Source organism: Hakea prostrata, chromosome 8, assembly GCF_041222555.1.
Source record: "Hakea prostrata isolate BN-2017 chromosome 8, UWA_Hpros_2, whole genome shotgun sequence".
Lineage (NCBI taxonomy): Eukaryota > Viridiplantae > Streptophyta > Magnoliopsida > Proteales > Proteaceae > Hakea > Hakea prostrata.
Window position 1 is genome coordinate 26,276,604 of NC_142607.1, and position 26,670 is coordinate 26,303,273.

At 38.5% G+C, this 26,670-nt stretch overlaps 1 protein-coding gene across 2 annotated transcripts in view; it reads right to left on the bottom strand.

Moving 5' to 3' along the window:
• Positions 1-239: 239 nt before the first annotated feature.
• Positions 240-26,670, bottom strand: part of LOC149007470 (uncharacterized) — a 114,859-nt gene continuing 88,428 nt past the window's right edge. Inside the window, exons 18-21 of one of the 2 annotated variants that reach the window (XM_089164538.1) lie at positions 20,453-20,526; positions 1,337-1,390; positions 935-1,245; positions 240-823 (exon numbers count right to left, since the gene is read on the bottom strand). In XM_089164538.1, the coding sequence (XP_089020664.1) occupies positions 948-1,245; positions 1,337-1,390; positions 20,453-20,526 (426 nt within the window). In that variant the 3' untranslated portion in view covers positions 240-823; positions 935-947. Of the gene's footprint in view, positions 852-934; positions 1,246-1,336; positions 1,391-20,452; positions 20,527-26,670 lie in introns of both variants that reach the window. The other variant, XM_089164537.1, reaches the window with a different exon arrangement.

Here is a 26,670-nt window from a genome sequence, read left to right on the forward strand (position 1 = left end):
CAAGGGAGCCCAATTAACTATTATCTAATGAACAAAAAGCTCAAAATAAAATAAGATAAACACAACAATGGAATCCGACAACATTCCTCTTCCACCACGGAAACCAATTTAGCATTGTCTCAGAAACCTGAGAAATCCGTGTAAAAATTACAGAAAAAACTACCTCCCTCACGTCAGTTGGTATTCTAGGATTCTGCTTCGATGTTACGAAGGTTCCCCTTTCAATTAATGATAAAATAAGTTTCAACTTCAGGTTTGCAAATTCACTTTCCTTCCCGTTTTATGTGGATGGCAATAAGATGTAGCCATATGCACAAAGATGTAGCCATGTTTAGAGATATGTTATGTACACCAATTGTCAGCACAAATAATAGAGGAAAGAAGAGGCAGACTCCATGTACAATGTAAACATGAACGCCACTACGTTGACATCTTGAAATAAAATGTTCAAACTCACCGTGGCCACTGAAGCGCCCAAACAATACAAAGAAATGATCTACAGACGCCTGGAGTTGGCATTTTCCCCTAGGTCATCAAAACATTTCAATTTACCAGGTGAACATCATACCCCTAATACCAACAAAATGGTGGAATTCCCCTGCAGCTAAAATATTTGAAATGGAGCACTCAACGGTTAATCAGCAGCTATCATAACCTGAATGCATTAGTATTATTACTGCAGTAATCCCAAGATAAAGTGCTCGATGACTTTAATTGTTGGTTAATGGGCATTATTCCCCCAAGGATGCAATGTATCAGTTCTGCTGCTTCTTTCCAGCTTTCCCCTTCATTTTGGAAAGCAGCAGCTACTACTAGAAAGAACCTGCTTCATAACCAATCTTGCTTAAGCGCTTGATCAGAAAAAAATGGAATTAATCCTCTGCTCTCGAATTTGGTAATGAAAATGCCAGCAGAAATGATAGCTAAGTTTCACCTGTTGCAGTTGATCAGTCAAAAATTGGTGGTGAATCCATGCATAGATGTACCAGTTTCCTCTGATACTGTCCGTAATATTCACTGACAGCAACTACATCCTCAAGTTCTGGATTCAGGTGTGGCAAAATGAATAATTGCTTGTCCTCAGCAGAGGCTTTTGATGACTCATCTGAATTTTCTGAAGTAAGCTCAGCATTAATCTGATGGCAAGCAAGAACAAACATGGCAGCCGTGTCTGGTAGCTTTGCATCACGAAGTGCAGCTAATGCTTCTGTCATTGCACCAGCTGCAATGTACAATATCAGAGCCCTACACAAATATCAGCACAACAGTTAAAAGAGCTTCACAAATATACACATGCTAAAGTCGAAGGATAGTAAACCTAGGAGGGTGATGGTACCTCCAGATGTTATGCTCAGTGTGAAGGACATAATCAGCCCACCTCTGTAACACCCTGCATGATCATCCAAATTGAAATATCATTTAGTTAGTCACGTGCACACTAACAAAGTTAGTAATTGATCACACAAACATTTTGGCGGTGGCACAGGAACTAAGGTTAAACTAGCGAATAAAATCTCTTATAGGAATAGTTCTATTCGCTATTGTGATTTGAATGCCACATGAATCTGCCAATACTCTCGCAATGAATTTAGGCACAAATTATTTACAACAATGAAATGTTATTCAATTACTAGATTATGTGTATAATAGGGTAGTTAGTCTAATATATATATCATTGCCATTACAACCCATGGTATGAATAAAAGTTGTTTTTTGACTAGGTTTCATTATACTACTGTTCCCTGAAGTCAAACACATTACCGGTTTCTTTCTAGTTCAATTTCTGAGTTTGACCAATTTGTGAAGCTTCATTGTAAGTCCCCCCCCCCCCCCACCCGCGGAATGATGCAGTCCTATGTTAACAGGAGATCAACTAAGCCAGTTCTTCCACAATGTTCAATGAACCAGCTTGAATTGGGGCATTTATGGCTAGGGACAGCCCAAAATTGATAGGGGTATGAGGCTCATGGCTTCTTATGGGTTGTCTGAGTTTCCAAGATTTCGCAGGGCAGAGATAGTTCGGGTTCTGCTTCGAGATTTCACTTTTAGGGTATTAGAGGACAGATGAAGCCAAGATTTATATGGTGAGAGTAAAACGGATAACACAAGGTTGTTTCAAGTTTGAAACATATATTGGAGTTATAAGTTGATTTCTTAAGAAATGGCGTAAGCATTCTAAGGCAGTATGTTGGGGCATACAAGAACAAAAGTTGTGGAATCGGGTATATGTGATGCAGATACAACACTGAATTGGGTAATTTTTTTAAGGGTAATTTTCATCCTGGACGCCCGAAGTTTGCTCCATGTCATTTTTAGTCCAAATACATTGACACTTTGCATTTTCTTCCCCTGAGGTATCTAATAAGATCAATTAAGGACAAATTATGATTTTTATGACCAAAATACCCTCACTTGTAAAAATTATTTTTTATTTTTACATTTAAAGTTTTTTAATTTACAAAATCAACCCCTTATTTACCCGACTCTCAAATCTCCTTGGTCATTCCTTTGATTCGATAATGCCCATTTTGTAGATGAGGAATTTGTCTTCTACGACTCTACTTTGGTTTTATTTCTAGTTTTAGGCTGCCTATCTTTTCTTCTGTTTGTTTTTGTAATAGAATTTCATTTCTTCCAAAACACTGTTGTAGTTCCTCCTTTCTTCTTCCTGACTTTACTCATTTCTTTATTATATCTCGGAGTTTTTAGATTCCTCCTAGTCACACTGAAAAAAACCCATCAGCTGAACTCGATTTTTTTCATCATTTTCAGAGGTGGGTTTTCTTGAAAAGTGGCTTTGTTTTTAGTTGCACTCATCCTTTTCCATTTGAACAAGAGTTGATACACCTTCCATTGAAAAGCTGAGTTTTTATTAGCATTCTCCATTGATTTCTTCATTTTGTCTCGACAAGCTTCAATTCTATTTTCAGAACCTGCATAGTAGCCCATTTTGATCCTGCTACCCTTTTCTTTCCTTTTTTTCCTATTTTCCTTTTGATTTTTTATAATTTTTTTCTCCATTTTCTTTCCAGATTCACCTGTCACCTACGTGTATTAGAAATTCTGACTCCATATTTGCATCAAATTATAGTTGAAATCGCTGCTCTGCTCAACATTTTTTCTTTAAAACAATTCGATTGAGCGTGATTCAAAGGAGCTTGTCATTCTTCTTAAAAACAAGCGTTGCTCCGCCAAACTTTTCGTGGATCCTCTTGCCAAGAATCTCATGCGAGAAGTGTTGAAGCTTCTCGAGCATATTGAGAGAGAAATCGTTTCTGAGCAATCGAAACTTGATAGCTTGTTTGAGAAGTTAGTGTTTTGCTATTTGAAAGGTTGCAGAGATGAAACAGAGGGTCTCGATCTGATGCTAATTTTGGGTTCCAGTGATGAACCCACACTATTTGATTTTATATTCGATGGTTTAAAAATTCGTAAAAACAAGATGCAAATACCGCTCTTTTTATTTTCACCATTGGATTTAATCGTGAAAACATGATGAAAATCTTATGGTAGAATAGAGGTGAGGGTATTTTGGTCATAAAATCACAATTTGTCCTTAATTTCTCTTATTAGATACTTCAGGGGAGGCAGATGCAAATTATCTATTTATTTGGACTAAAAGTGACATGGATCAAACATCGGGGGTCCAGATGAAAATTACCTTTTTTTAATCCACCTACTGTTGATAGACATGGGTATTAGGCCTTTGTTCACAAGGTTTAATTGGTATGGGGTCAATCTTATGGGCCTAAAAATTGAGTACATAGGCTAAGTATGAAAATTTTAATATTAAGTTTGTTTTCATGTTTCTAATATGAACTGGTTTGACTTTGGTTCACTCATGACTTGGTTCAAATAGTTGATTAAGGTATCATCCGGGTCAATTTAAGTTTTTTTTTTTTTTTTTTTGGATGAATAGGGGTCAATTTAAGTTACAGCATAGAAATCATTTTGTCTTATATGGTTTTTTATACCTGATTAGATTGTAATTAGGAAATTTGCCTTTATATGCAATATGGTGTTCTCTTCTATTAGAATTAGGTTTCTTTTTTTATTTTGAACTTAACATGGCTCTTTTATGTATCCCCATTGTGGTATTTTTAAAATAATTAAAAAAAAAAAAAAAAAAAAAGAAAGAAAGAAAGAATGAATTGGAGTGAAAGTTCTATTTCTGATTGCAAAGCTGCAGCTGTTGTTTCATCTCTCATTCGTGGGACTGGTCTGTTGAGTCATATCCAGGTTGGCAACAACCAAGCTGGAGTTCCTTGGTGATCATATGATGTAACCCAGGGTCTGGATTAACCTCCAGGACATTTCTCTGATTAGAATTTATAACCAGCAATTTGGGCTATCAAAGGATTAGGATTTTATTATGGGTTTGTTTGGGTATGTCTTGAGAGGATTGGAAACTAATGGGTATCGGATAGGACAGTTTGGAGAGGAATCTTGGGTAAGTTTACGTTAACAAAATTCTGGATGGGCTAAAGAGTTGCCTATGGGAGGTTAGGACAAGGAATGGGATGAACTAGGGTTTGTAGGAAAAGGGATGGGGTGAACTAGGGTTATGACCATAGTTGTCACGGCGACGAGGCGATATGAGGCGGTTTAGGCTAGTTGAGGCGATGAGTCGACAAGACGCCTTCCGAGGCGCTTTTAAGGCGGTTGAGGCGTTTTAAGTGAGATTTTTAGTGTACATCTCATTCACTCTAATCCATTATAAATCTATCATATCTTATATAATAGAAAAATTAATATTACCCTACCTCAAGTCATCCAACATACTACAAACCACACATAGTAGGTCCTAAATAAAAAGTTGCGGGAAGAAACCAAGAGAAGAAGTCGCTTGTCGCTGGCCACTGCTTGCCGGAGTGAGTTGTGGGAATCGAAGAGAAGAAGAGAGCAAAAGAGAAAAAAATTAGGATTAGAGTGAGAGTGTGAGACTCGAGTCAAGAACTTATTCTCTTTCGATTTTGTTTGTTTTTATTTTTTTATTTTGATCCCATGTAGCATCATTATTGTTGAAGTATACATAAATTAGGAGTTTTACTGTTCACGTGAACAGTATTTTGCTATTGTTTTAATTATATTTTCTATTTCTAATGTGGGAATCTTGCTACATAAGTTTTGGGAGTTTTTTAGAAAGCATAATTTCTATTTTGGTGGTAGTTTCTATTTTCAGAACTTTCTATTTAGGAGTTAGGAAGTTACTAAAGCTGTAATATTTTGTTTCCTTCTTCTAGAGGACAATTACTTGTCTCTCAAGTTGTATTAGATTCATTAGAAGCTATAAATAAAAGTGATCTGTGATTCTAGACTCTTTAGCTAAGAATCATAGGTCTTTTTTACTGGTTCTTCATCTCTCTTCTCTTCTTCTTCTTCTCTCTTTTCTCTGTTCAAGTTCAGCTGCTATTTTGATTGTTTAAAGCTTGTTTTCTAACATGACATCAGAGCTTTTTTGAATCAAAATAGTGTTGTTCTCAATATTCTCTTCTGAAATTCTTTTTTTTTCCTTCTATTTCCTTGGTGTGCAGCCACCTAATGCTGTATATTATGGACTGTTAGATCAGATATTCATGTGAACTAATCTTCTCTACCTATTACCTTACTCTTACACGTTCCAGAACTTGAATACCTTTGTTACCTCTTTTTTTTCTTCTCCTATTTTGTCCTAAGGTTGCAGAATTTTTTTTTGTGTTCTTTCTACTTCAAGTTTTGGAAAATTGATTTGAGTGATATCTACCTTAGTTTAATGTCTTCACTTACACGTGACTCAATCATGAGTACGGCTGAATCAAAAGGATCTCAAGGAGATCATGTAAACGTTCAAATTACATCTATCAAGCTCAAAGGTAGTTCTAATTACTTGTTGTGGTCACAAGCGGTTCGGGTGTACATACTTGCAACAGGTAAGCTTAAGTTCATTGAGGATGAACCTCCTGCTGAGACTGACAAATCTTATTTTAGTTGGATCCAAGATGATGCAATCATCAAAATTTGGATGTGGAATAGTATGGAACCGGATATTGCAGCGAATGTTATGTTCCATAAAACTGCAAAGGGAATATGGGATGACTTGCAAGAGACTTATTCCCAAGCTAAAAATATGACTCGGATTTTTAGTATTTATGAAAAGCTATTTCAATTTCAGCAAATTGACAAGTCTCTGCAGGATTATTACAACTCCTTTAAAGGCATGATGGAGGAGTTGAATGTCTTTCAACCTCTCACCACTGATATAGAGAAGCTTAAGGCCCAACGGAATGAATTTTTTGTGTCTAAGTTTCTTGCAGGATTGAACCCTGAACTGAAATCTGTCAAAGGACATCTTCTTGCTGGTGAGCATGTCCCTAATCATAGTGAAGCATATTCTAGACTTCAACGTATTGCCTTGCTCGAAGGGAGTTCTCCAAAAAAAAGTTCTAAAGGAGAAAATTCAGCCTTCACTACCTCTTATGGAAGGGGACGTGGTCGTGGTTCAGGGGGAGTTAGTAGGTCTTCTGGAGGTCGTGGTGTTCAACTGTCTGATAAGACATCTCGACTTTGTACTCATTGCGGCAAAACAGGGCACTTAGTGGAAGCTTGTTGGGCCAAACATGGAAAACCAGAGCAAGCCAAGCACCTTGCCAATCATGCCGTTTCGATGGTGGTGCGATCTTTGTAGCAAACAACGATAGTGGTTCTGGATCTTCTTCAGGGGACTTGTCTAAGACTCTAAGAGATGATGTAAGCCAAATCCTTCGCCGATTGCAAAATATTGAAACTGACGCTTCCACATCCACTAGTACTTCTGTTGCCACACTTTCTCATGTAGGTAACACAGCACTTCTCACTTCTACTCCCACCCCTTGGATCATTGATTTAGGGGCCCATTTAGGTGCCCGCTCTTTTTCTCTACCACAAATCGTTGCATAGCTAATGGGACTTCCGCCCTTAAGTGTTCTCATACACCTTCTCTTACTTTATCATCCGTACTTCATGTTGCTAACTTTCCTTTTAACTTATTATCTGTTAGTCAATTAACTAAAGCACTAAACTGCTCTGTGACTTTTACTCCCACTTATTGTGTTTTCCAGGACCTTCACACGAGGAAGACGATTGGTGGAGGGTGTGAAAGGAACGGACTCTACTATCTGGACTATGCTACACCTATTGCGGCTCTTTCTAATGATTGTGTAGATGCTCTCCAGTGGCACTATCGTTTAGGCCATCTGTCTTTACCTAGATTAAAAATTTTATTTCCTTCTTTTAAATCAGTGTCTAGATTAAATTGTGAAGTGTGTGAGTTAGGGAAGCATCATCGTGCCACCTATCCTCCACGCTCTATCTCTTGTAGTGAATCCTTATTTTTTTCTTGTTCATTCCGATATTTGGGGCCCTTGTAGAATTAGTAATAGGCATGGTTTTCGATATTTTGTTACTAATGTGGACGTTTCTCCCGTCTTACATGGTTGTATCTTTTAAAGGATCGGACAGAGTTCTTAACTACATTTAAAAGTTTTATTCATGAAATTCGAACTCAATTTTCTCTTCCTATTAAAATTTTTCGGTCTGATAATGCTTTAGAATATGTGCAACATGATATATCTAACTTGTGTGATTCTTTTGGAATGATTCATCAAACCAGTTGTTCATTCACTCCCCAACAAAATGGAGTGGCTGAACGCAAAAATCGTCACCTCTTGGAGGTTGCACGCGCTATTTTGATTCAGATGAATGTTCCAAAGAGTTACTGGTGTGATGCAATTTTGACTGCTGGTCATTTAATTAACCGCATGCCTATGCCTTTGCTTTTTGAAAAATCTCCTTTTTCAATTGTTTTTCCCAATAGAGAACCGTTTTCAGTTCCACCCAAAATTTTTGGTTGTGTGTGTTTTGTTCACATACCATATCCTTTGGATAAACTTTTCCCCCGTTCTATTAAGTGTATTTTTCTTGGGTACTCACGCACTCAAAAAGGTTTTCACTGTTATGATCCGGTTCTTCGCAAACAATTTACAAGTGCGGATGTGACCTTTTTTGAAGACACTCCTTATTATCTAAGTCAATCTGTGTCTATTGAAAATGTTTTGGATGATACTCCTCCTATTCCCTCTTTAGTTCCTTCCACTAGCAATGTTCCTCTACATGTTTATTAGCGAAGACATAAGTTGCCAGAACATATTGTGGATAGTAGAGTTCCTCCTAACAATATTAGCGGCTCTCCTTTAGTGGAGCCTGAAGCTGGCCCTACGGATGTTCCTTCTTCATCCTCTCCACCGGCGGATTCTTCTAGTAGAGATCCCACTCTGCCTTCAGATGACTTACCAATTGCTTTAAGGTACGCGTACTTGCACTTTACACTCTAACATTGTTTATCCTGTTTCCAATTTTGTTTCTACCTCTCATCTCCCTCCTAGCTTTTGTTGCCTTGCTTTGTCTATGTCTGCCGTTCATATTCCAACCCATCATACCGAAGCTCTTAAAATTCCTGGCTGGAAAGCCGCTATGGATGTGGAAATGGATGCTTTACATTCTCGTCATACATGGTCTTTAGTCAACTTGCCTCCTGGGAAAGATGTGGTCCATTTGTCGGTGGGTGTATACAATTAAGTACCATTCTGACGATACGGTTGAAAGGCTTAAGGCCCGCTTGGTGGCTAAGGGCTATACACAAACATATGGTGTAGATTATTTTGAGACTTTCTCTCCTGTGGCAAGACTTAATTCTGTCCGTGTCTTGATATCTTTGGCTGTGAATTATGATTGGACTCTTTTTCAGCTTGACATAAAAAATGCATTCTTATATGGTGATCTTCATGAAGAAGTTTACATGGAGCAACCTCCAGGGTATGTTGCTCAGGGGGAGGACGGTGTTCGTGTTTGCAGGCTTCATAAAGCGATTTATGGACTCAAACAGTCTCCACGGGCTTGGTTTGAGAAATTTAGCAAGACTGTGGAGTTCTTTGGTTTTGTACAGTGTTATTCTGATCACTCTATGTTTGTTAGACGGCAAGGTGATTGTGTTGTCATTATGGTAGTTTATGTTGATGATATTGTCCTTTCAGGCAATGATATTGATGCAATCCATACAGTTAAGGCACACTTACAAAAATATTTCCAAACCAAAGATTTAGGTGATCTACAATATTTCTTGGGAATTGAAGTGATCCACAGTAAAAAAGGAGTAAGTTTGTCACAAAGAAAGTATGTGTTAGATCTTTTGACTGAGACTGGCATGCTTGCTTCTAAACCTAGCGACATTCCCATGGATCCTTAGTTGAAGTTAGGACGTGATGATGGTGACTTGTTAGATGATGTCCATCGTTATAGGAGTCTTATTGGGAAACTTATTTATCTTACTGTTACTCGTCCTGATATTTCTTATTCTGTTGGTGTGTTGAGTCAGTTTATGCAGTCTCCTAGGAAGGCTCATTGGGATGCAGCGATGAGAGTGCTTCGGTACCTCAAGAGTGCGCCCGGAAAAGGGCTCATCTATCGACCAAATCGGAGTATGGACTTGGTTGCCTTTTCTGATGCAGATTGGGCCGGATCCGTCATTGATCGCCGGTCAACCGTAGGTTATTGTACTTTTCTTGGTGGAAATCTTGTGACTTGGAAGAGTAAGAAACAGTCCACCATTGCTCGATCTAGTGCTGAAGCTGAGTATAGGGCTATGGCCCACACCGTTGCTGAATTGATGTGGCTTCGTTTGCTAGTAATCCAATGTTCCATGAGAGAACGAAGCATATAGAGGTAGATTGTCACTTTGTGCGTGATGCAGTGAAGAAGAAGCTTATAACAACTCCTTTTGTGAGCTCTACTGACCAACTAGCTGATTTGTTCACCAAAGCTCTGTTCAGACCAAGTTTTCAGTCTATCTGTTGCAAGCTGGGCATGGGAGATTTGTATGCTCTAGCTTGAGGGGGAGTGTTGAAGTATACATAAATTAGGAGTTTTAATGTTCACGTGAACAGTAAAAACAGCTTTTACTGTTCACGTGAACAGTATTTTGCTGTTGTTTTGATTATATTTTCTATTTCTAATGTGAGAATCTTGCTACATAAGTTTTGGGAGTTTTTTTGGAAAGCATAGTTTCTATTTTGGTGGTAGTTTCTATTTTTAGAACTTTCTATTTAGGAGTTAGGAAGTTACTAAAGATGTAATATTTTGTTTCCTTTTTCTAGAGGACAATTACTTGTCTCTCAAGTTGTATTAGATTCATTAGAAGCTATAAATAAAAGTGATATGTGATTCTAGACTCTTTAGCTAAGAATCACAGGTCTTTTTTACTGGTTCTTCATCTCTCTTCTCTTCTTCTTCTTCTCTCTTTTCTCTGTTCAAGTTCAACTGCTATTTTGATTGTTTAAAGCTTGTTTTCTAACAATTATAAATATGCATATAGGTTCAAACAATAGATATTTTACATTCGGAATCTAATAAGTAATTCAATATACGCCTTCAATTTGGCATCTTTCATGTGATTTAAAAAAGAAAAAAAAGCTATATGCTTAAAAATAAGGCGACGCCGATTTGAGGCGCTCCGAAGGCACCTGGACGCCTAGGCGACGATTAGGCAACGCCTAGGCGATGCCTTAACAACTATGGTTATGACAAATTAATATGGGACGTGTTAGGGTTTTGTCAAGGAGTTATGGGTTGGTTTTGAGATATGCAGGATTACTAAAGAGCTGAAAGGAAAGCCTGTGGTTGGGCCTTGGGATGGTTTAGGATCTTGTGGCTAGGGGGAAGGGTTCTTGGTCAAATCTTGATGGCTCGAAAAGATCCTGGCTTCTGACCTCTCTTCTTGATCTTTTTTTTTTCTTTTCCTCTTTCTTTTTCTTTTTCTTTTCTTCTTTCTTTCTTTTTTGTCTTGTTCTGAAATTTCAGAACTGCTGCAGATCAAGAAGAGGGGGAAAAGGAGAGAAAAAGAGAGGGGAGGTTGCTGCAAGGTGTAGGGGGAAGGGGGAGGGTGAGGGATGCTGCCGCAAGGGCTAGTAGGAGCTGTGGGAGTCTTGCGAATTGCGATGGAACGGGTTCTTCCATGGCCTAGGGAAGAAGAAAGTGTGCTAAGGTGGGGGAAGAGAGGGGGCCGGGATATACTTATAGGTGTGTGGGAGAATGCTGGCTGCTGTTTGAATCACTTGAAGATGATGAAGATAGTTGCTGAAATTGCAGAAAACTAAAAGAAAAATCTCAGCCCAGGTCGTGTGGTCTCTCCCATGACTCCAAGCCTTGTTCTTTATTCAATTTCAATGTGTTTCTTAACAAGGAGAATGGGGCTATAAATAGCCTTACATGGAAAGACTTTGACTTAAAACTAAAAAACTGAAAATTGGACTCAACTACTTAATGATCACAAATAAAGAATCTTCTGAAACTAAGAACTAGGACCACAAGAAAATACAAAGTATAAATAAGAATTACATAGAAGGAACCTTGCAATTAGATTCCAATTAGGACTTCCACCAAGATTGGGACACTTAACTATAAGTGTTTTTCTTTTTTTGGATGAATTTAACTATAAGGGTCATGGGTGTATCTTTATTTTTTTATTTGAATTAGTATATTATAAGTTTATAACTCATAGAATACTAATTCAAATAAAAAAATAAGGATAAATCCATGACCCTGGTTGGAACCCCTTTTGAGCCCCAAAGGGTTGGCAAAATGACCAAAATATCCCTGAGGCATTTGGCCAGCTTTGGATTGGGCCTTCGGGTCTAGGTTTTGGGCCCAATTATAGGGGAACCCAACACTGGTTACATCATCCTGTTTAGGTTGTCATTAGGGTTCTTGGTGAGCATAGTCAAGGTTTTAAATCTTGATTTCAGTACTGTTTTCAATCAACTAGAAATCAAGATTGTCTCAGTTCCAATCATATCTCAGTGGAAAGTGGAAACCTAAGATTTTTCTTTAAGCTGGGTAGAACCTTGGTTTCTAGGCCTAAAAGTTTTGGCTTTTTCATTGATTCTTGTTGTGTTACCTGCACATTTTGATACATGCATTAGTTTCACATAGAGAGCTCTAGAAATAATATTTATGGTTTTGGCTCAAGTTTGATACTAAATATATTTTTTTGGAATTAAATAATGTTTGACAAAAACATAACTCCCTTAATATAAATTAGATTTAAGCAGTTCTGGATTTGCTTGAAAGCTTTGTTGGATCCAATGTTGCTTATATCTGATTTGATTTGAGGGGGTTATGCTTAGTCAAACTTAATTTGATGTGCATGGATGATGATACAGTCAATCTGGATGAAAATAATATTTTGGATACCAAACAAAATAATATTTTATTGCATTTTTGGTTCTTAAAAATGTTTTACTATATTAACTGTTGCAGGTTTGATTGAAATCGACCTAGGTTCATAGATATGGGGGTTGGGCCTTCGTTTAATAAGTTTATATGGTAATGGGCCTTATACTATGGGCCCCGAAGTCTAGTATATTGGTCAAGTACGAAAATAGGTTAGTTAATTAGTTTATTTGGTCTAATTATGTAAATCTTGTCCAGCTTAAGTTATAAGGGCAGAATATTGTTTTTAATACGTTTTATTTCAATTTCAGGAGTCCAAGTTAGTTTCTAGGCCCTAATTTCATTTGGACTTCTTATGTAAGGCTACAAATCACCTCCCCGTCTATTAGAATAGACTATAGTTGGTTAATAGATTATTTTCTCTTCAATCCTTAAGTAGTTTTGTGTGTGTTGTTGCAGCAACTATTGGTTTATGTCAATTTTAGTCAGAGAAGGTCCAAGAGTTGAGTATCCTGTTGAAGTTCTTGGTGAAATGAAGCCAAATCTTTGTTATGGCGGAATAGAAAGCCTTTAAGAAGCCATTCCATTCATTCCAAAGTTGTACAATCCTCATCTAGGTATATGGTAAGCTACATTCTTCCCTTCTCGAGTTCTCGTATCACCCTTTTATTTTTCTTGATTTTTCATGAATTTTTGGACTTTCCAATATACCTAAAAAGGCCAGATCTACAACAATCTAACCATCAGATCTGTCCTACACTTCAGGTACATCATCCCCCCAACCCTAGTGATTTAAGATCCCATTAATGACCCCATTTTGACCATCCAATTTCATAAAAAATATTTTCTTGAATTACTTCCTGAAACCCCCAAAACAAGAATCTCTCACATTTTCTAGCTTAACCATCCAAACCAAACCAAACATGGGTGGTCAGATTTCTATATCATTGCCTATATTATTTCCAAGTTTCATCCCATTCTAACACTAATAAACCCCAAGTTTCCCATCTAAAGGGGTAAACCATGAGACAGGTTACATATCCTTACAATAACAACAACAACAACAACAACATCAACAAACCTTGTCCCAACTAAATGGGGTCGGCCACATGGATCCATGCCTTTCTAATAAGCTCTATTTGAGGTCATACTAGGTATAAGGCCTAAGCTATGCATATCCTTCCTCACCACTTCCCTTAATATTATCTTAGGTTTCTCCCTCATTCTTCTAATTCGTTCAATTTGCTTTAAATCACTATTCTATACAGGGTCATTTAAAGGCCATTGTTGAATATGGTTGGGCCACCTCGATCAAATTTCTCGTAGCTTAACATTTATCAAAACTACTCCCAGACCAACTAATTTGATCATTCCTTACCTTGTCCTTCCTAGTTTTGTCATTCAACCATCTTAGCATCCTTAATTCTACTACACTAAGTTTATCCATATGATGGTTTTTAGTATCCCAACACTTTGCACTATTCACCAGAGTTGGTAGTGCGACGGTTTATGAATTTTCCTTTGAGTAATTAAAAATACATTGATCACAAAAGACCCTGGATGCACCTTTTTGCTTTATTCTACCAATTTTAATTCTTTCGAAAGATCATCCTCTATATCACCTTTTATATTTGAGTGAGCCAAGGTACCTAAAATAATTACTTTGTGGAATCTCCTTCCATCAATTTCACTACCTCCTCATTTGTCCATTCACAACTAAAGTTACACACTAGATATTCTATTTAGTTTAAAGCGTTTTGGGCTACATATCTTTATTACCCTAAAAATCATTTAAGAGCATATGACTTTTAACCAAAAAGCCCTAACTTAAACCTTTTTCCCTAGAAACCAAACCTATCCTGCCCATATGAGTTGATTCTTTTACAAAATCTTGCGAGAACTGACCTGAATTCAATTGATTGACATTATTACGATTTACAATAATTTTATATTTGTTAAGTTACTTAGAATTATAAGAAAGTTGATAATTGTAATCATCATTGATAATATGGTTTTTCCCCATGAACTAGGAGGTTGACCTTTTTTCCTTGTTGTTAGAATCTGATCTTTTAACTATTTTCATTGGATGTAGTGATGGACTACCCCCTCTTCCTTATTTATGAATAATATCTGAAGTAGATGATGTTCAAGTAATGGGCTGTTTTATTGTTCACGTGAACTGTATTATGCCTTGATGCTTGCTTCTTTTTTTAGTTATGCATTCTAGTGTAGGAATCTTGCTACACAAGTTTTGGGAGTTTCTAGAAAGCATAGTTTCTATTTTCTACTAATTACTAATTTCAAAACATTCATTTTTCTGTATTTTCTATTTTGGACAGATTTTAGGAATTAGAATACTAGAAAATTCTGTCAAAGAGTTGTACTCTTTATTTATATTTTAGAGGACAAGTTTCCTATCTCTCAAGTTGTATGCTAAGCACTTGAATTCTATAAATAAAGGAAGCTTGCAATTCTAGATTTACTTTAGCTAGAATCGTAGGCTTCTTTTGTGGTTCTCTCTTCTCTCTTTTCTTTTCTCAATTTCAAACATTATTTTGGTTGTTTAAAGCTTAATTTCTAACATGGCATAAGAGCTTGTTTTAATCAAAACAGTGTTGTTCTTAGTGTTCTCTTTTGAAGTTCTCTTTTTCTTATCAGTTTTCCTTGGTGTGCAACAACCTAATGTTGTATCTAATGTACTGTTAGATCAGGTTTTTCATATAAAATGATCTTCCTACTTATTACCTTACCTTTACACATTCCAGAACTTGGATTAAATCCAAATTTTCTTCCTACATGCATTACCCTTTTTTTCTGCATCCTTAAATCCTCTTTCCTCTATTTGGACATAAGGTTTGCAGTTCTTTTCTTTATTTATTTATTTATTTATTTTTTTACATGGAAGGCTAATTCTAGTGATATCTACTTCAGTTTAATGTCTTCAATTACAAGTGACTCAACCATTAGTATGGCTGAATCTTTAGGACCTCAAGGAGATCATGTCAATGTTCAAATCACTTCCATCAAACTGAAATGCTTTGGTCACAAACGGTTCGAGTTTACATACTTGCGAAAGGTAAGCTTAAGTTTATTGAAGGTGAACCTCCTGTTGAGACTGACAAGTCCTATGCTAGTTGGATCCAAGATGATGCTATCATCAAAATTTGGATGTGGAATAATATGGAACCTGATGTTGCAGCTAATGTTATGTTCCATAAGATTGGAAAGTGAATATGGGATGATTTGCAAGAGTCCTATTCCCAAGCAAAAAATATGACTCGGATTTTTAGTATTTATGAAAAACTATTTCAATTTCAGCAAGCCAACAAGTCTTTGCAAGACTATTACAACTCTTTAAAGGAATGATCGAGGAGTTGAACGTATTTCAACCTCTCACGATAGATATAGAAAAATTCAAAGCACAATTGAATGAATTTTTTGTATCCAAGTTTCTTGCAGAATGGAACCATGAGTTGAAATCTGTCAAAGGACATCTTCTTATTGGTGAGCATGTTCCCAAACCTTAGTGAAGCATATTCCAGACTTCAATGTATTGTCTTGCCTAAAGGAAGTTCTCCAAAAGAAAGTTCTAAAGGAAAAAATTCAACCTTTACTATCTTTTGCGGACGGGGATGTGATCATGGAGGAACTAGTAGATTTTCTGGAGATCGTGGTATTCAATCCTCTGACAAGACATCACGGTTATGTACTCATTGTGGTAAAACAGGGCACTTAGTGGAAGCTTGTTAGGCCAAACATGGAAAGCCAGAGTGGGCAAAGCAACTTGCCAATCATGTTGTTTCCAATGGTGGTACTGATATTGTAGCAAACAATGATAGTGGTTCTGTATCTTCTTCAAGAGACTTGCCTAAAACTCTAAGAGATGATGTTAGTCAAATCCTTTGCTGATTGCAAAATATTGAGACTGGCACTTCCACATCCACTGGTACTTTTGCTACAACACTTTCTCATACAGGTAACACAACACTTCTCAATTCTACTCATACCCCTTGGATCATTAACTCACAGGCCTCCTCTCACATGGCTTGGTAAGTTGTCATTTTTTAACTCTTTTTCTAAATCTACTACTAATAATTCCGTTGTCATAGCTAATGGCACTTCCACACCTATTTTAGGCTTTGGAAATGTTTCTCCTACAACTCTCTTACTTTGTCATCTATACTTCATGTTGCAAACTTTCTATTTAATTTATTATTTGTTAGTCAATTAACTAAAGCATTAAACTGATAAATGACCTTTACTCCCACTTTTTGTATTTTCCAAGACCTTCACACAAGGAAGACGGTTGGTGGAGGGTGTAAAAGGAACGGACTTTACTATCTGGACTATGCTGCCACCGTTACGGCTCTTTATGACGATGGTGTAGATGCTCTCCAATGCCATTGTCATTTAGATTAAAGCTTTTATTTCCTTCTTTTAAGTCAGTGTCTAGATTAAATTGTGAAGCGTGTGGGTTAAGGAAGCATCATCGTGCCACCTATCCTCCACGCTCGATCCCTCGTAGTGAGTCTTTGTTTTCTCTTGTTCATTCCGATATGTGGGGTCCTTGCAGAGTTAGTAATAGACATCGTTTTCAATATTTTGTCACTTTTGTGGACGACGTTTCTCGACTTACATAGTTGTATCTTTTAAAGGATTAAACAGAATTCTTAACTACATTTACAAAATTTATTTATGAAATTCAGACTCAATTTTCTCTTCCTCTTAAAATTTTTCAACATATACAACATGATATATCTACCCTCTATGATTCCCTTGGAATGATTCATCAAACTCTCACTCCCCAACAAAATTGAGTGGCGGAACACAAAAATTGTCACCTCTTGGGGATTCTACGAGCTCTCCGATTCAAATGAATGTTCCCAAGAATTACTGGTGTGATGCCGTTTTGACCGCTGGTCATTTAATTAACCAAATGCCTATGACTTTACTTTCTGAAAATCTCTTTTCAATTGTTTCCAAATAAAGAACCATTCTTAGTGTCACCCAAAATTTTTTATTGTGTTTGTTTTGTTCATATACCACATCTTTTGGATAAACTTTGCCCCCGTTTTGACAAATGTATTTTTCTTGGGTACTCACGTACTCAAAAAGGTTTTCGTTGTTATGATCTTGTTCATCATAAACAATTTGTAAGTGCGGATGTGACTTTTTTGAAGATACACCTCATTAACCTAGTCCGCTATATCTATTAAAAATCATGTTTTAGATGTTGCTCCCCCTATTCCTTCTATGGTTCCTTCCATTGGTGGTATCCCTCTACAAGTTTATCAGTGGAGACGTAAATTGGCAGAGCGCATTGTGGATAGTATTGAACCTCCAGTAAATACTAGTGACTCTTCCCTAATGGAGACTGAAGCTGGTTCTATAGATGTTCCCATTTCATCCTCTCCACCAGTGGATTCTTCTAGTGGAGATCCTACGCCGACTTTAGATGACTTACCAATTGCTTTAAGGAAAGGTACTCATACTTGTACTTTACACTTTGACATTGTTTACCCTGTTTCCAATTTTGTATTTATTTATCATCTACCTCCTCACGATCGCTGCCTTGCACTTTCTCTATCTGCTATTCATATTCCAACCCATTATACCGAGGCCCTTAAAGACCTTGGCTGGAAGGCCGCCATGGATGTGGAAACGGATGCTTTACAGTCTCGTAATACATGGTCATTGGTAGACCTACCTCCTGGAAAAGATGTGGTCTGCATTTGGTGGGTGTATACTGTTAAGTATCATTATGATGGTATGGTTGAAAGGTTAAAGGCCCGCTTGGTGGCTAAGCTCAAACATATGGTGTGGATTATTTTGAAACTTTTTATCCTCTGGCTAGACTTAATTTTGTTCATATTTTGATTTCTTTAGCTATGAATTATAATTGGCCTTTATTTCAGCTTGACATAAAAAATGCCTTCTTATAAGGTGATCTTCGTGAAGAAGTTTATATGGAGCAACCTTCGGGATATGTTGCTCAAGGGGAGGACAATGTTCGTGTTTGGAAACTTCATAAGGCAATTTATGGCCTTAAACAGTCTCCACGAGCTTGGTATGAGAAATTTAGCAAGACTGGAATCCTTTGGATTTGAACAATGTTATTCTAATCACTCTATCTTTGTTAGACGACAAAATGGTTGTGTTGTCATTATGGCAGTTTATGTTGATAATATTATTTTTCAGGCAATAACGTTGAAGCCATTCATATAGTCAAGGCATACCTACAAAAGTGTTTCCAAACCAAAGACTTGGGTGATCTACAATATTTCTTGAGGATAGAGATAGTCCACAATAAACAGAGAGTTAGTTTGTCACAAAAAAATGTCTTAGATCTTTTGACTGAGATTGACATGCTTGTTTCTAAGCCTAGCAATATTCCCATGGACCCTTAGTTAAAAGTAAGGACGAAATGACGGTGATTTGTTGGATGATGTCCATCATTATAAGAGTCTTATTAGGAAACTTATCTTACTGTTACTCGTCCTAATATTTCTTATTTTGTTGGTATGTTGTGTTAGTTTAAGCAGTCTCCTAGGAAGGCTCAATGGGATGCAATAATGCGAGTTCTTCAATATCTCAAAAGTGCGTTCGAGAAACTCATCCATCGACCACATCAAAGTATGGACTTGGTCGCCTTTTCTAATATGGATTGGGCTGGACGCATCACTGATCGCCGGTCTACTACAGGTTATTTTACCTTCCTTGGTGGAAATCTTTTGACTTGGAGTAAGAAGTAATCTACTATTGCTTGGTCTAATGCTGAAGCTGAGTATAGGGCCATGACCCACACTGCTACTGAATTAACGTGGCTTTGTTCCTTATTAGAAGAGATGGGGTTCGCAGTTTCTACTCCTATAAAAATGTTTTGTGACAATCAGGCTACCACTTACATTGCTTGTAATCCAGTGTTCCATGAGAGGATGAAGCATATAGAGGTTGACTGTCATTTTGTGTGTGATGCAGTCAAGAAAAGCTTATAGAGACTCCCTTTGTTAGTGCTACTGACCAGCTCGTTGATCTCTTCACTAAAGCTCTATTTCGACCAAGTTTCCAGTCTATTTGTTACAAGCAAGGCATTGGATTCTTGTATGCTCTAGCTTAAGGGGGAGTGTTGAAGTAACGAGTTGTTTTACTGTTTACATGAATAGTATTATGCCTTGATGCTTGCTTCTTTTTAGATATGCTACTCCACTTTCTATTTCTAGTGTAGAAATCTTGCTACACAAGTTTTGGGAGTTTCTAGAAAGCATAGCTCTATTTTCTAGTAGTTACTAATTTCAAAACTTTCCTTCTTCTGTACTTTCTATTTTGGACAGATTTTAGGAGTTAGAATACTAGAAAATTATGTCCATAAGTTGTATGCTTTATTTCTTTTTTAGAGGACAAGTTTCTTGTCTCTCAAGTTGTATGCTAAGCACTTGAACTCTATAAATTAAGGAAGCTTGAAATTCTAGTTTTACTTTAGCTAGAATCACAAGCTTCTTTTGTGGTTCTCTCTTCTCTCTTTTTTTTTTTACTTTTTCTTCTCTCTTTTCTTTTCTCAAGTTCAAACACTGTTTTGGTTGTTTAAAGCTTGATTTCTAAAAAAATGAAATACAAATACAATGACACTTAATTAAATGATATTGGGTGTAAAAAAGTGCTCGCTGAATCTGGCCTACTTTCTAGCTAGGTTTAGGTTTTGATGGGGTTCAGTGAACAATATTGGGTTTTTAAGTTGAAACTTGCAAAATATGGTCAAACAATAGAAATTGAGTTGAGACAAGAGAATTTTAAAATTCTCCACAGATTCCATATCGGTATTTCTTAAGTTTGACCATCTCGGTGAAATTTGTACTGTGGTAAAATCTAAGGCTTGTTTTGACCGTGGAATCAGTCTACATCATCTTTTTCATGTTTGTATAGGGAAGTAATTTGTGTATGTGTTCAGAAAGTCTTCAGGGAGTGCACAAAAACCATTTTCTCTCTGTTTACTCCTCTTATTCCTGTAGAGCTACCAATAATTTGTTCTTCCATCTATTGTTGTGAGTTTACAAAATCCCAACCCCCTCTCTGGCAAAATCATCCTTATGGCTGGTGACAAGGCACAGTAACATTTCTCCACTTTGTCATTCAAGTATGAGGGGTGGAAGTATCAAAACTGTAAAACCAAGAGAAATCGAATTTGTGAGGAATGATGAAGAAAGAGAGGAAAAACCTTGCATAATCAGTTCCATGTAAATGTGTCGCAGCTAAAGTTGCTGCATCTGTCCAGCAACCAGAATCTTGTAGCTACAGAGAAAGAGATTCATGAGAAACAAATTTGTCCATTGAGTAACCAAGTAAAATTACCACAATCCAAGTTCTCAAAGGTATAACGATTTACCAAATACAATCCAACAACCCATGAAATTGTGTGATGTGAACCGGGATCTAGGTTTGATTGATTGAAGCAGAGCCCTTGATCTAGGTCCACCCACAGGATCCTCTTCCTGAGAATCAGCAGTCTTCTAGGGTCCGTAGTAACCCTACAGTTAAAGGTAATTGGCTGGTTTGTGGTTGCTAGGATTGGACAAGAGTTAGGGTTAGGTTCAGCGAGGCTTTAGAGTCTAGGGTTTTCTAATTCAAGCTTAAACTTTGCTGTTTTGTTGAATATAGACCTGAATTTTCAAGTTAAGGTTTGGGGATTTTATGGTTTTATGAGGATTGGGGGGTTTTTAGGTTTGGATGGAGCCTAGGGTAAGGTCAAGCACTAATTCGGGTAGGGAAGTTAATCTTGTAAGGCCAAGGTTTGGATGGAGGGTTAAGGAGATTTAAGGTTTGGAAAATTCTACGGTTACGGTTTTCTAATGAAGAAGATTAATTGCAGATATTCTAGGGTTTTAGATGTAGGAAAGGGGCTGGTTCCTAGGATTGAAGGTCGGGGCCTGTGAAGGGATTCTAGTTTCCGAAGGGAGAGGAGTCTAGGTCAAGGGGATAGCATTCTATTAGAATTAGAGGGCTACTGCACTTCTGACTTCAAATTTTGTAAATTCCAGAAGTGCTGCAAGCTGTAGAGGAAGAAAAAAGAGGAAAAGAGAAAAGCAATGGGCTGGGAATGTAGTCTAGGATTAGGGGAGCGCTGGGGAACTACGATTTTAAAAATGAGGGGTTTTATGGCCGCCGCAGGGTTTAGAGGCTAGTGGGGAATGACCTATAATGCGGGAAAGGGGTTGGGATGCAGAATTATAACTCAAGCCTCAGTTCATGTTAAATCTTTTAACCACTATAAAAAGATTTATAATCTTTTCAAAAGCTTTCTTCATTTACTAACCATGAAAATGCCTCAAAACTTTGGTGGTTTCACACAACAAATTACTCATTTTTGTTTGATGCACAGATGAAACATGAATCCATGAAAACACTTCCCCAAACTTTCATGATGTTGGCAAGGGGTTCGGTTGCAGAATTATGGTGAGGGACAGAAGATAATTGCGGATGAGAAAGAAGAAGAGGGGGGGGGGGGAAGGGGCTTGGTAATTACTTGGAGAGTGACGTTGTAAGCTGGACTGGTGAAATTTTGACAAAATTTCCTGCTCTTCAAGCTGCCGTAGGCCCCTCTCTAGGGTACCCACGACTTCATTGGTTGCCTTCAACTCTCAATCAATTTTATTAATCATCAAAACCTGCTGATCACAATAGCCCTTTTAAAGAAATCACTATGACTTGCAAGACAACTCAAGTGAAACTCCTAATTGACTAAAGACTCTAACTCACACAAGGAACCTTCATATCTCACTCTAGAAGGATCCAAATTAAATTCTAAGATTAACTACTCAATCCTAGCAAGAAGTAGGACATAACTAGAGGACTCCTTCACAACCTAGAAATCCTACCCTAACAAGGATTCTTTAATAAACAATAACTTAACAAATATGAACTCAAATTCGAAAACAAGAGTAGATCTAGGGTCCCATAAACATACTGGACCCAACTAAACCCTCATTGGACTCAAATGAAAAGTGCAAAATTACTCGAATGCCCATATTGGTACTAGGGACCATAGGGGTTGGGAAACAACCCCAGGCCCTCTTTTGGCCTTGAATCTGGTTTACATCAAATTTCCCCTTCTTGAAAACATTCATCTCCGATGAGTGGGGGTTCAACTTCTGAACTTCATATGCTCCTAGAATTTGCCTTGGTAAACCTTTCTACATCATGAGAACTTCTTGGCTAAGGTTCGAGTCCTTCTAGCTAGTTCGGAGGATTGCTTCTTGTTGGCTTCTGCTAGTAAATCAAAGGCAAAAGCACAATCTTTTGTCCCCTATGTTCGAACAAACACTTGTTTTCTCTGTGCATGTAATGGTGACTGTTGTCGAACAACCAGGGTCTCCCAAGGATGATATTGGAAAGCTTCACAAGGACTATATTGCACTAAATCTCATCAAAATAGGTGTGGAGAGTCACTGGTACTAAGCGCTTGGATGTTACCTCAAGTTTGGCATTGTTGAGAAGGGAAACCTGGTATGGTAGAGGTGCTTTTTGAGTCCTGCCCTTTTGACAAAGCTATTAGAAACTACATTGGGACAGCTGCCATTGTCCACGATGGCCTATGCTAGCAATTCTCCTGCTCTAGGTCTGGTGTGAAAGATGCTGTTCCATCTCCAGTCTTCTCCTTTTGGCTCTGTGACTAGGATTTTAGACATGACATTCAAGTGTGGGTCATGGTCTAAGTAATCCTCCCGGAACTCCTCTTTTGCTTTTACTCCTAGTGGAGGGTAAGCTAGTTCCTCTGGAATTTTCTAGTTGGTGTCTAGTACTGCAAACTCTCCTTCTAGGACACTCTAGCAAAGTGCCCCTTGTCGTGATAGTAGAAACATTCACCTGGGTGGTTGCGGAAGACTGGGGCTCTTAGTCTGCTTTGGGTGGATTCAGTCCCTTTACGAGGGACAACAGTGGATGGGATGTAGGGTTTGGTGGTGATCGTGGGGTCCTTTCTGAAGTCCTGGCTGCTTTGCTTCTTCTGTGCTAGTAGGGTCACTGCAAGTATGGCATTGTTGAAAAGTTCTCTGAGGTCCCATATGCCTGTCACCCCTAAGGCCACATGTATATCATACTTCAGACCAAGCCTGAATCCACTCATCATTTGTAGCTAGCTTTCCCAAGCCCCCATCTTTGAGGCAAAAAAGTCAACTTGCTGAATGTAATCGACAACAAACATGGTACTGTGTTTCAAAGTATGGGATCTCTTGCAAACTGGTTTTATGGAGCTCTAGTAGCTATCTTAATCGGTTCCCTTCTCATATGGTTCCAAGTGGTATCCTCTCTTACCCTCATAGTATAGTTCTGACTCCATTGTATTCCAACAATCCCTAGTAGCCCCCACAAGCTTGGCCTTGGCTAATCTTATCTTTCTATCCACTGAAAGGTCATACCAGTCAAAGTAATCATCCAAGGTAGAGTGACTAAAAAATAGGGGGTTTAGAGGTCCATTAAATAATTTCAATTCAAATTTTACCTTATGGTGGCCTGCTCCCCTTCTGTGGTTTTAGTCTCCATTGAAATAGGAACGGATGTGCTCCTCCAAGGTAATGAGTGCTTGCTGATGGCTCTCCTGCGGGGTGGTCTCTCCTTTGTGCCAAACTGATCGTAGATAGGACTGTCATACCTAGATTTTCATGTATGACCATTCTTATTCCTCTCTTCTCTGCAACCTCTAGCTGGTGCATCATCCCTGTACCTATATGGATCAATGGCTTCCCAGTGGGGCAATACGGTCTGGGATTAAACTCATGGGGGTGGGAGAGTGTGTTCTTCTTCTCTCCATGGTTGTTCTAGATGAGCCACCCTATTTGTAAAGCCTTGTACTTGTGTTGCAATGCCCTGTAGTTGTGCTAGCATCTCAGTTTAGGTCTTCTGTATGTTCTCAAGTATCTTGGCTACTGGCTACTGCTGATTCGTCTATAGCTCTGACATCAAATTGATGTGAACCAGGATCTTGGGTTTGATTGATTGAAGTAGAGCCCTCATAGATCTAGGTAGACGTCCACCCACAAGATCATCTTTCTGATAATCACCAGGGTTTATCATATCCTATGGTTGAGGGTAATTTGCAGATTTGAGGGTGCTGGGGTTGGACAAGGGTTAGGGTTAGGTTTACCCAGGCTTTAGAATCTAGGGTTTTGTAATTCAAGCTTAGAACTCGGCTGTTTTGCTGAATACAGATCTAAATTTTGAAGTTAGTGCATGGAGGTATTAGGGGTTTATCAGAATTAGGGTTTCAAGGGTTTGGATGAAGCCTAGGGTAAGCTTGAGTGCTAACTGTGTTATTGGGATGTTAATCCTAAAAGGGTCCAAGATTTGGATGAAGGGTTAGGGAGATTTAGGGTTTTGAAAATTCTAGGGTCGGGGTATCCTAACGAGAAAGAATAATTATAGAAATTCTAGGGTTTTCGATGTATGAAAGGGGCTGGTTCATAGGATCCAAGGTAGAGAGTCGGGATTCTAATTGCCAAAGGGTGAGGGGTTTTAAGTCAAGGGTATAGGGTTCTATTAGAACTAGAGGGCGGCTGCACTTCTGACTTCAATTTCGGGAAATACCAGAAGTGCCCAAGCTTTAAAGAGAGAAAAAAAGAACAAAAGAGGAGAAGAATGGGCTGGGATTGTAGTCTAAGGCTATGGGAGGGCTAGGGAATTAAGGTTTTAGGGATGGAGAGGGGTTTTATGGCTGCCGCAGGGTTTGGGGACGAGTGGGGAATGACCTATGATGGGTGGGAGGGCTGAGAGGGGTTGCGATGCAGAGTTTGGGTTGGGAGGGATAGAGGACGGCTGTAGATGAGAAAGGAGAAGAGGGAATGTGGCCGGGATGGTTTGGGGGAAGGGCATGGTACTTACTTGGATAATGATGTTGTAAGCTGGACTAGTAAATTTTCTGCAAAATTTCCTACTCTTCAAGCTGCAATGGGATCACCATTAACCGGATCACCAACACCACCAGGTCCCGCCACAGCATCAATCCTCGAACCGAGTAATTCAGATTTGTATCGCCAACCATTAAAGCAACAAGGCTAATGATCAAGAAGCAAGTGATAGCTTATTGAAGGAGGACAACTGATCGGATAAGGGCCCCGGAGGATGGAAGGAGAAAGACAGGTTCATCGATCCGGGGAATCCGCTAATCGAATGAGTGGGAGACCTCTGGGAGAGGAGTAAAGCGCCACTATATTGATTCTATACCGGAGCTAATGGCCTGGCCCGGATCAAGCCATTACCCGCTACTGGCTATTCTACTAAGCTATGACTATTGAAAGTCCGTCTCGAAGGCCTGACCCGAGAAGCGTGGCCAAAGATGTTTTTCTTATTGGTTGCTGGCAACTCACTAGGAAGTTGAGGATTGGTAATGGATAAGGAAGGAGCCGAAGAGAGTCATTGAAAGGCCATTTACCAGTGATAGCTAAATGACCAGTTATAGCTTGTTGACTAGCTACTGGCGGGGACCACTATTCATGATATTGAGGGGACCGATCTGCATCTACAGTTGATTGGGATCGATCCATCTATAGCCGGAGCTTCTTATTCCAATTGATGGCCATTCTCTTTCTCTCTCGCTTGAATAGAAATGGAAATAGAAATAGAAATAGAAGGCCTTTATTTGAAGCAATTATTTCTTATCATCCCGTATCCGGTTGGCTAATCTTTCCCATCTATTCGGGATGATCATACTTTTCCATTAGGGCTTGAATCCCCCCTTATACAATGAATAGCAGACTGGGCAAAAAGTACACCAACCTCTCGAGAATTGAGCTTTGCCCTTTAACCAGCGCTTACCAAGGGAATTCTTTCCCTATTGCCGACAAAAGCACCTGACTCGCCTCCTTTGACTAAGCCAACAAAGGTTGACTAAGTGCCGCTTACCTGAATGAATCGATGACCGCCCCTCTCCCGCTTTCTGTCCCGTGCCTTAGTTTCATAACCTAAAGCACCGGTCTTCTTATCAACAGCAAAATCAATCCTATAACCTAACCTATATAAGAGTATGTAGATTGGATTGATTGACTGAGAAAGTGAGTGAAGTGATTCACGGGTGTGAGGCACATCATGAACCTACCTCAGCTATTGTGTATTTGGTAGTGTGCTATTCAGGCTATGAGAAGCGGGAAATAAAAGGGATAAGCAAGAAAGTGTGCCTGGACCGCTTCTTCCTAAGAAAGGAGAGCGCACCATCACTGACATTACACTCCTTTTTCTATGTCCGATTAGATGGACCACTGGCGCAAAGACCTAATAAACCTGAAGCAGCACCCTCAATCATTCATTCCGTTTACAGCCTCCTCTCGAGAGAGATGTGCGCCCCGCTTTACAAATTGATCGAATAACCAGGTCCTCTCGACAGCTGTGTAAGTAGGTTCAGCGGTTACTATGGTGGTTTTCATCGCCATAATGTCATTTCCATGAATG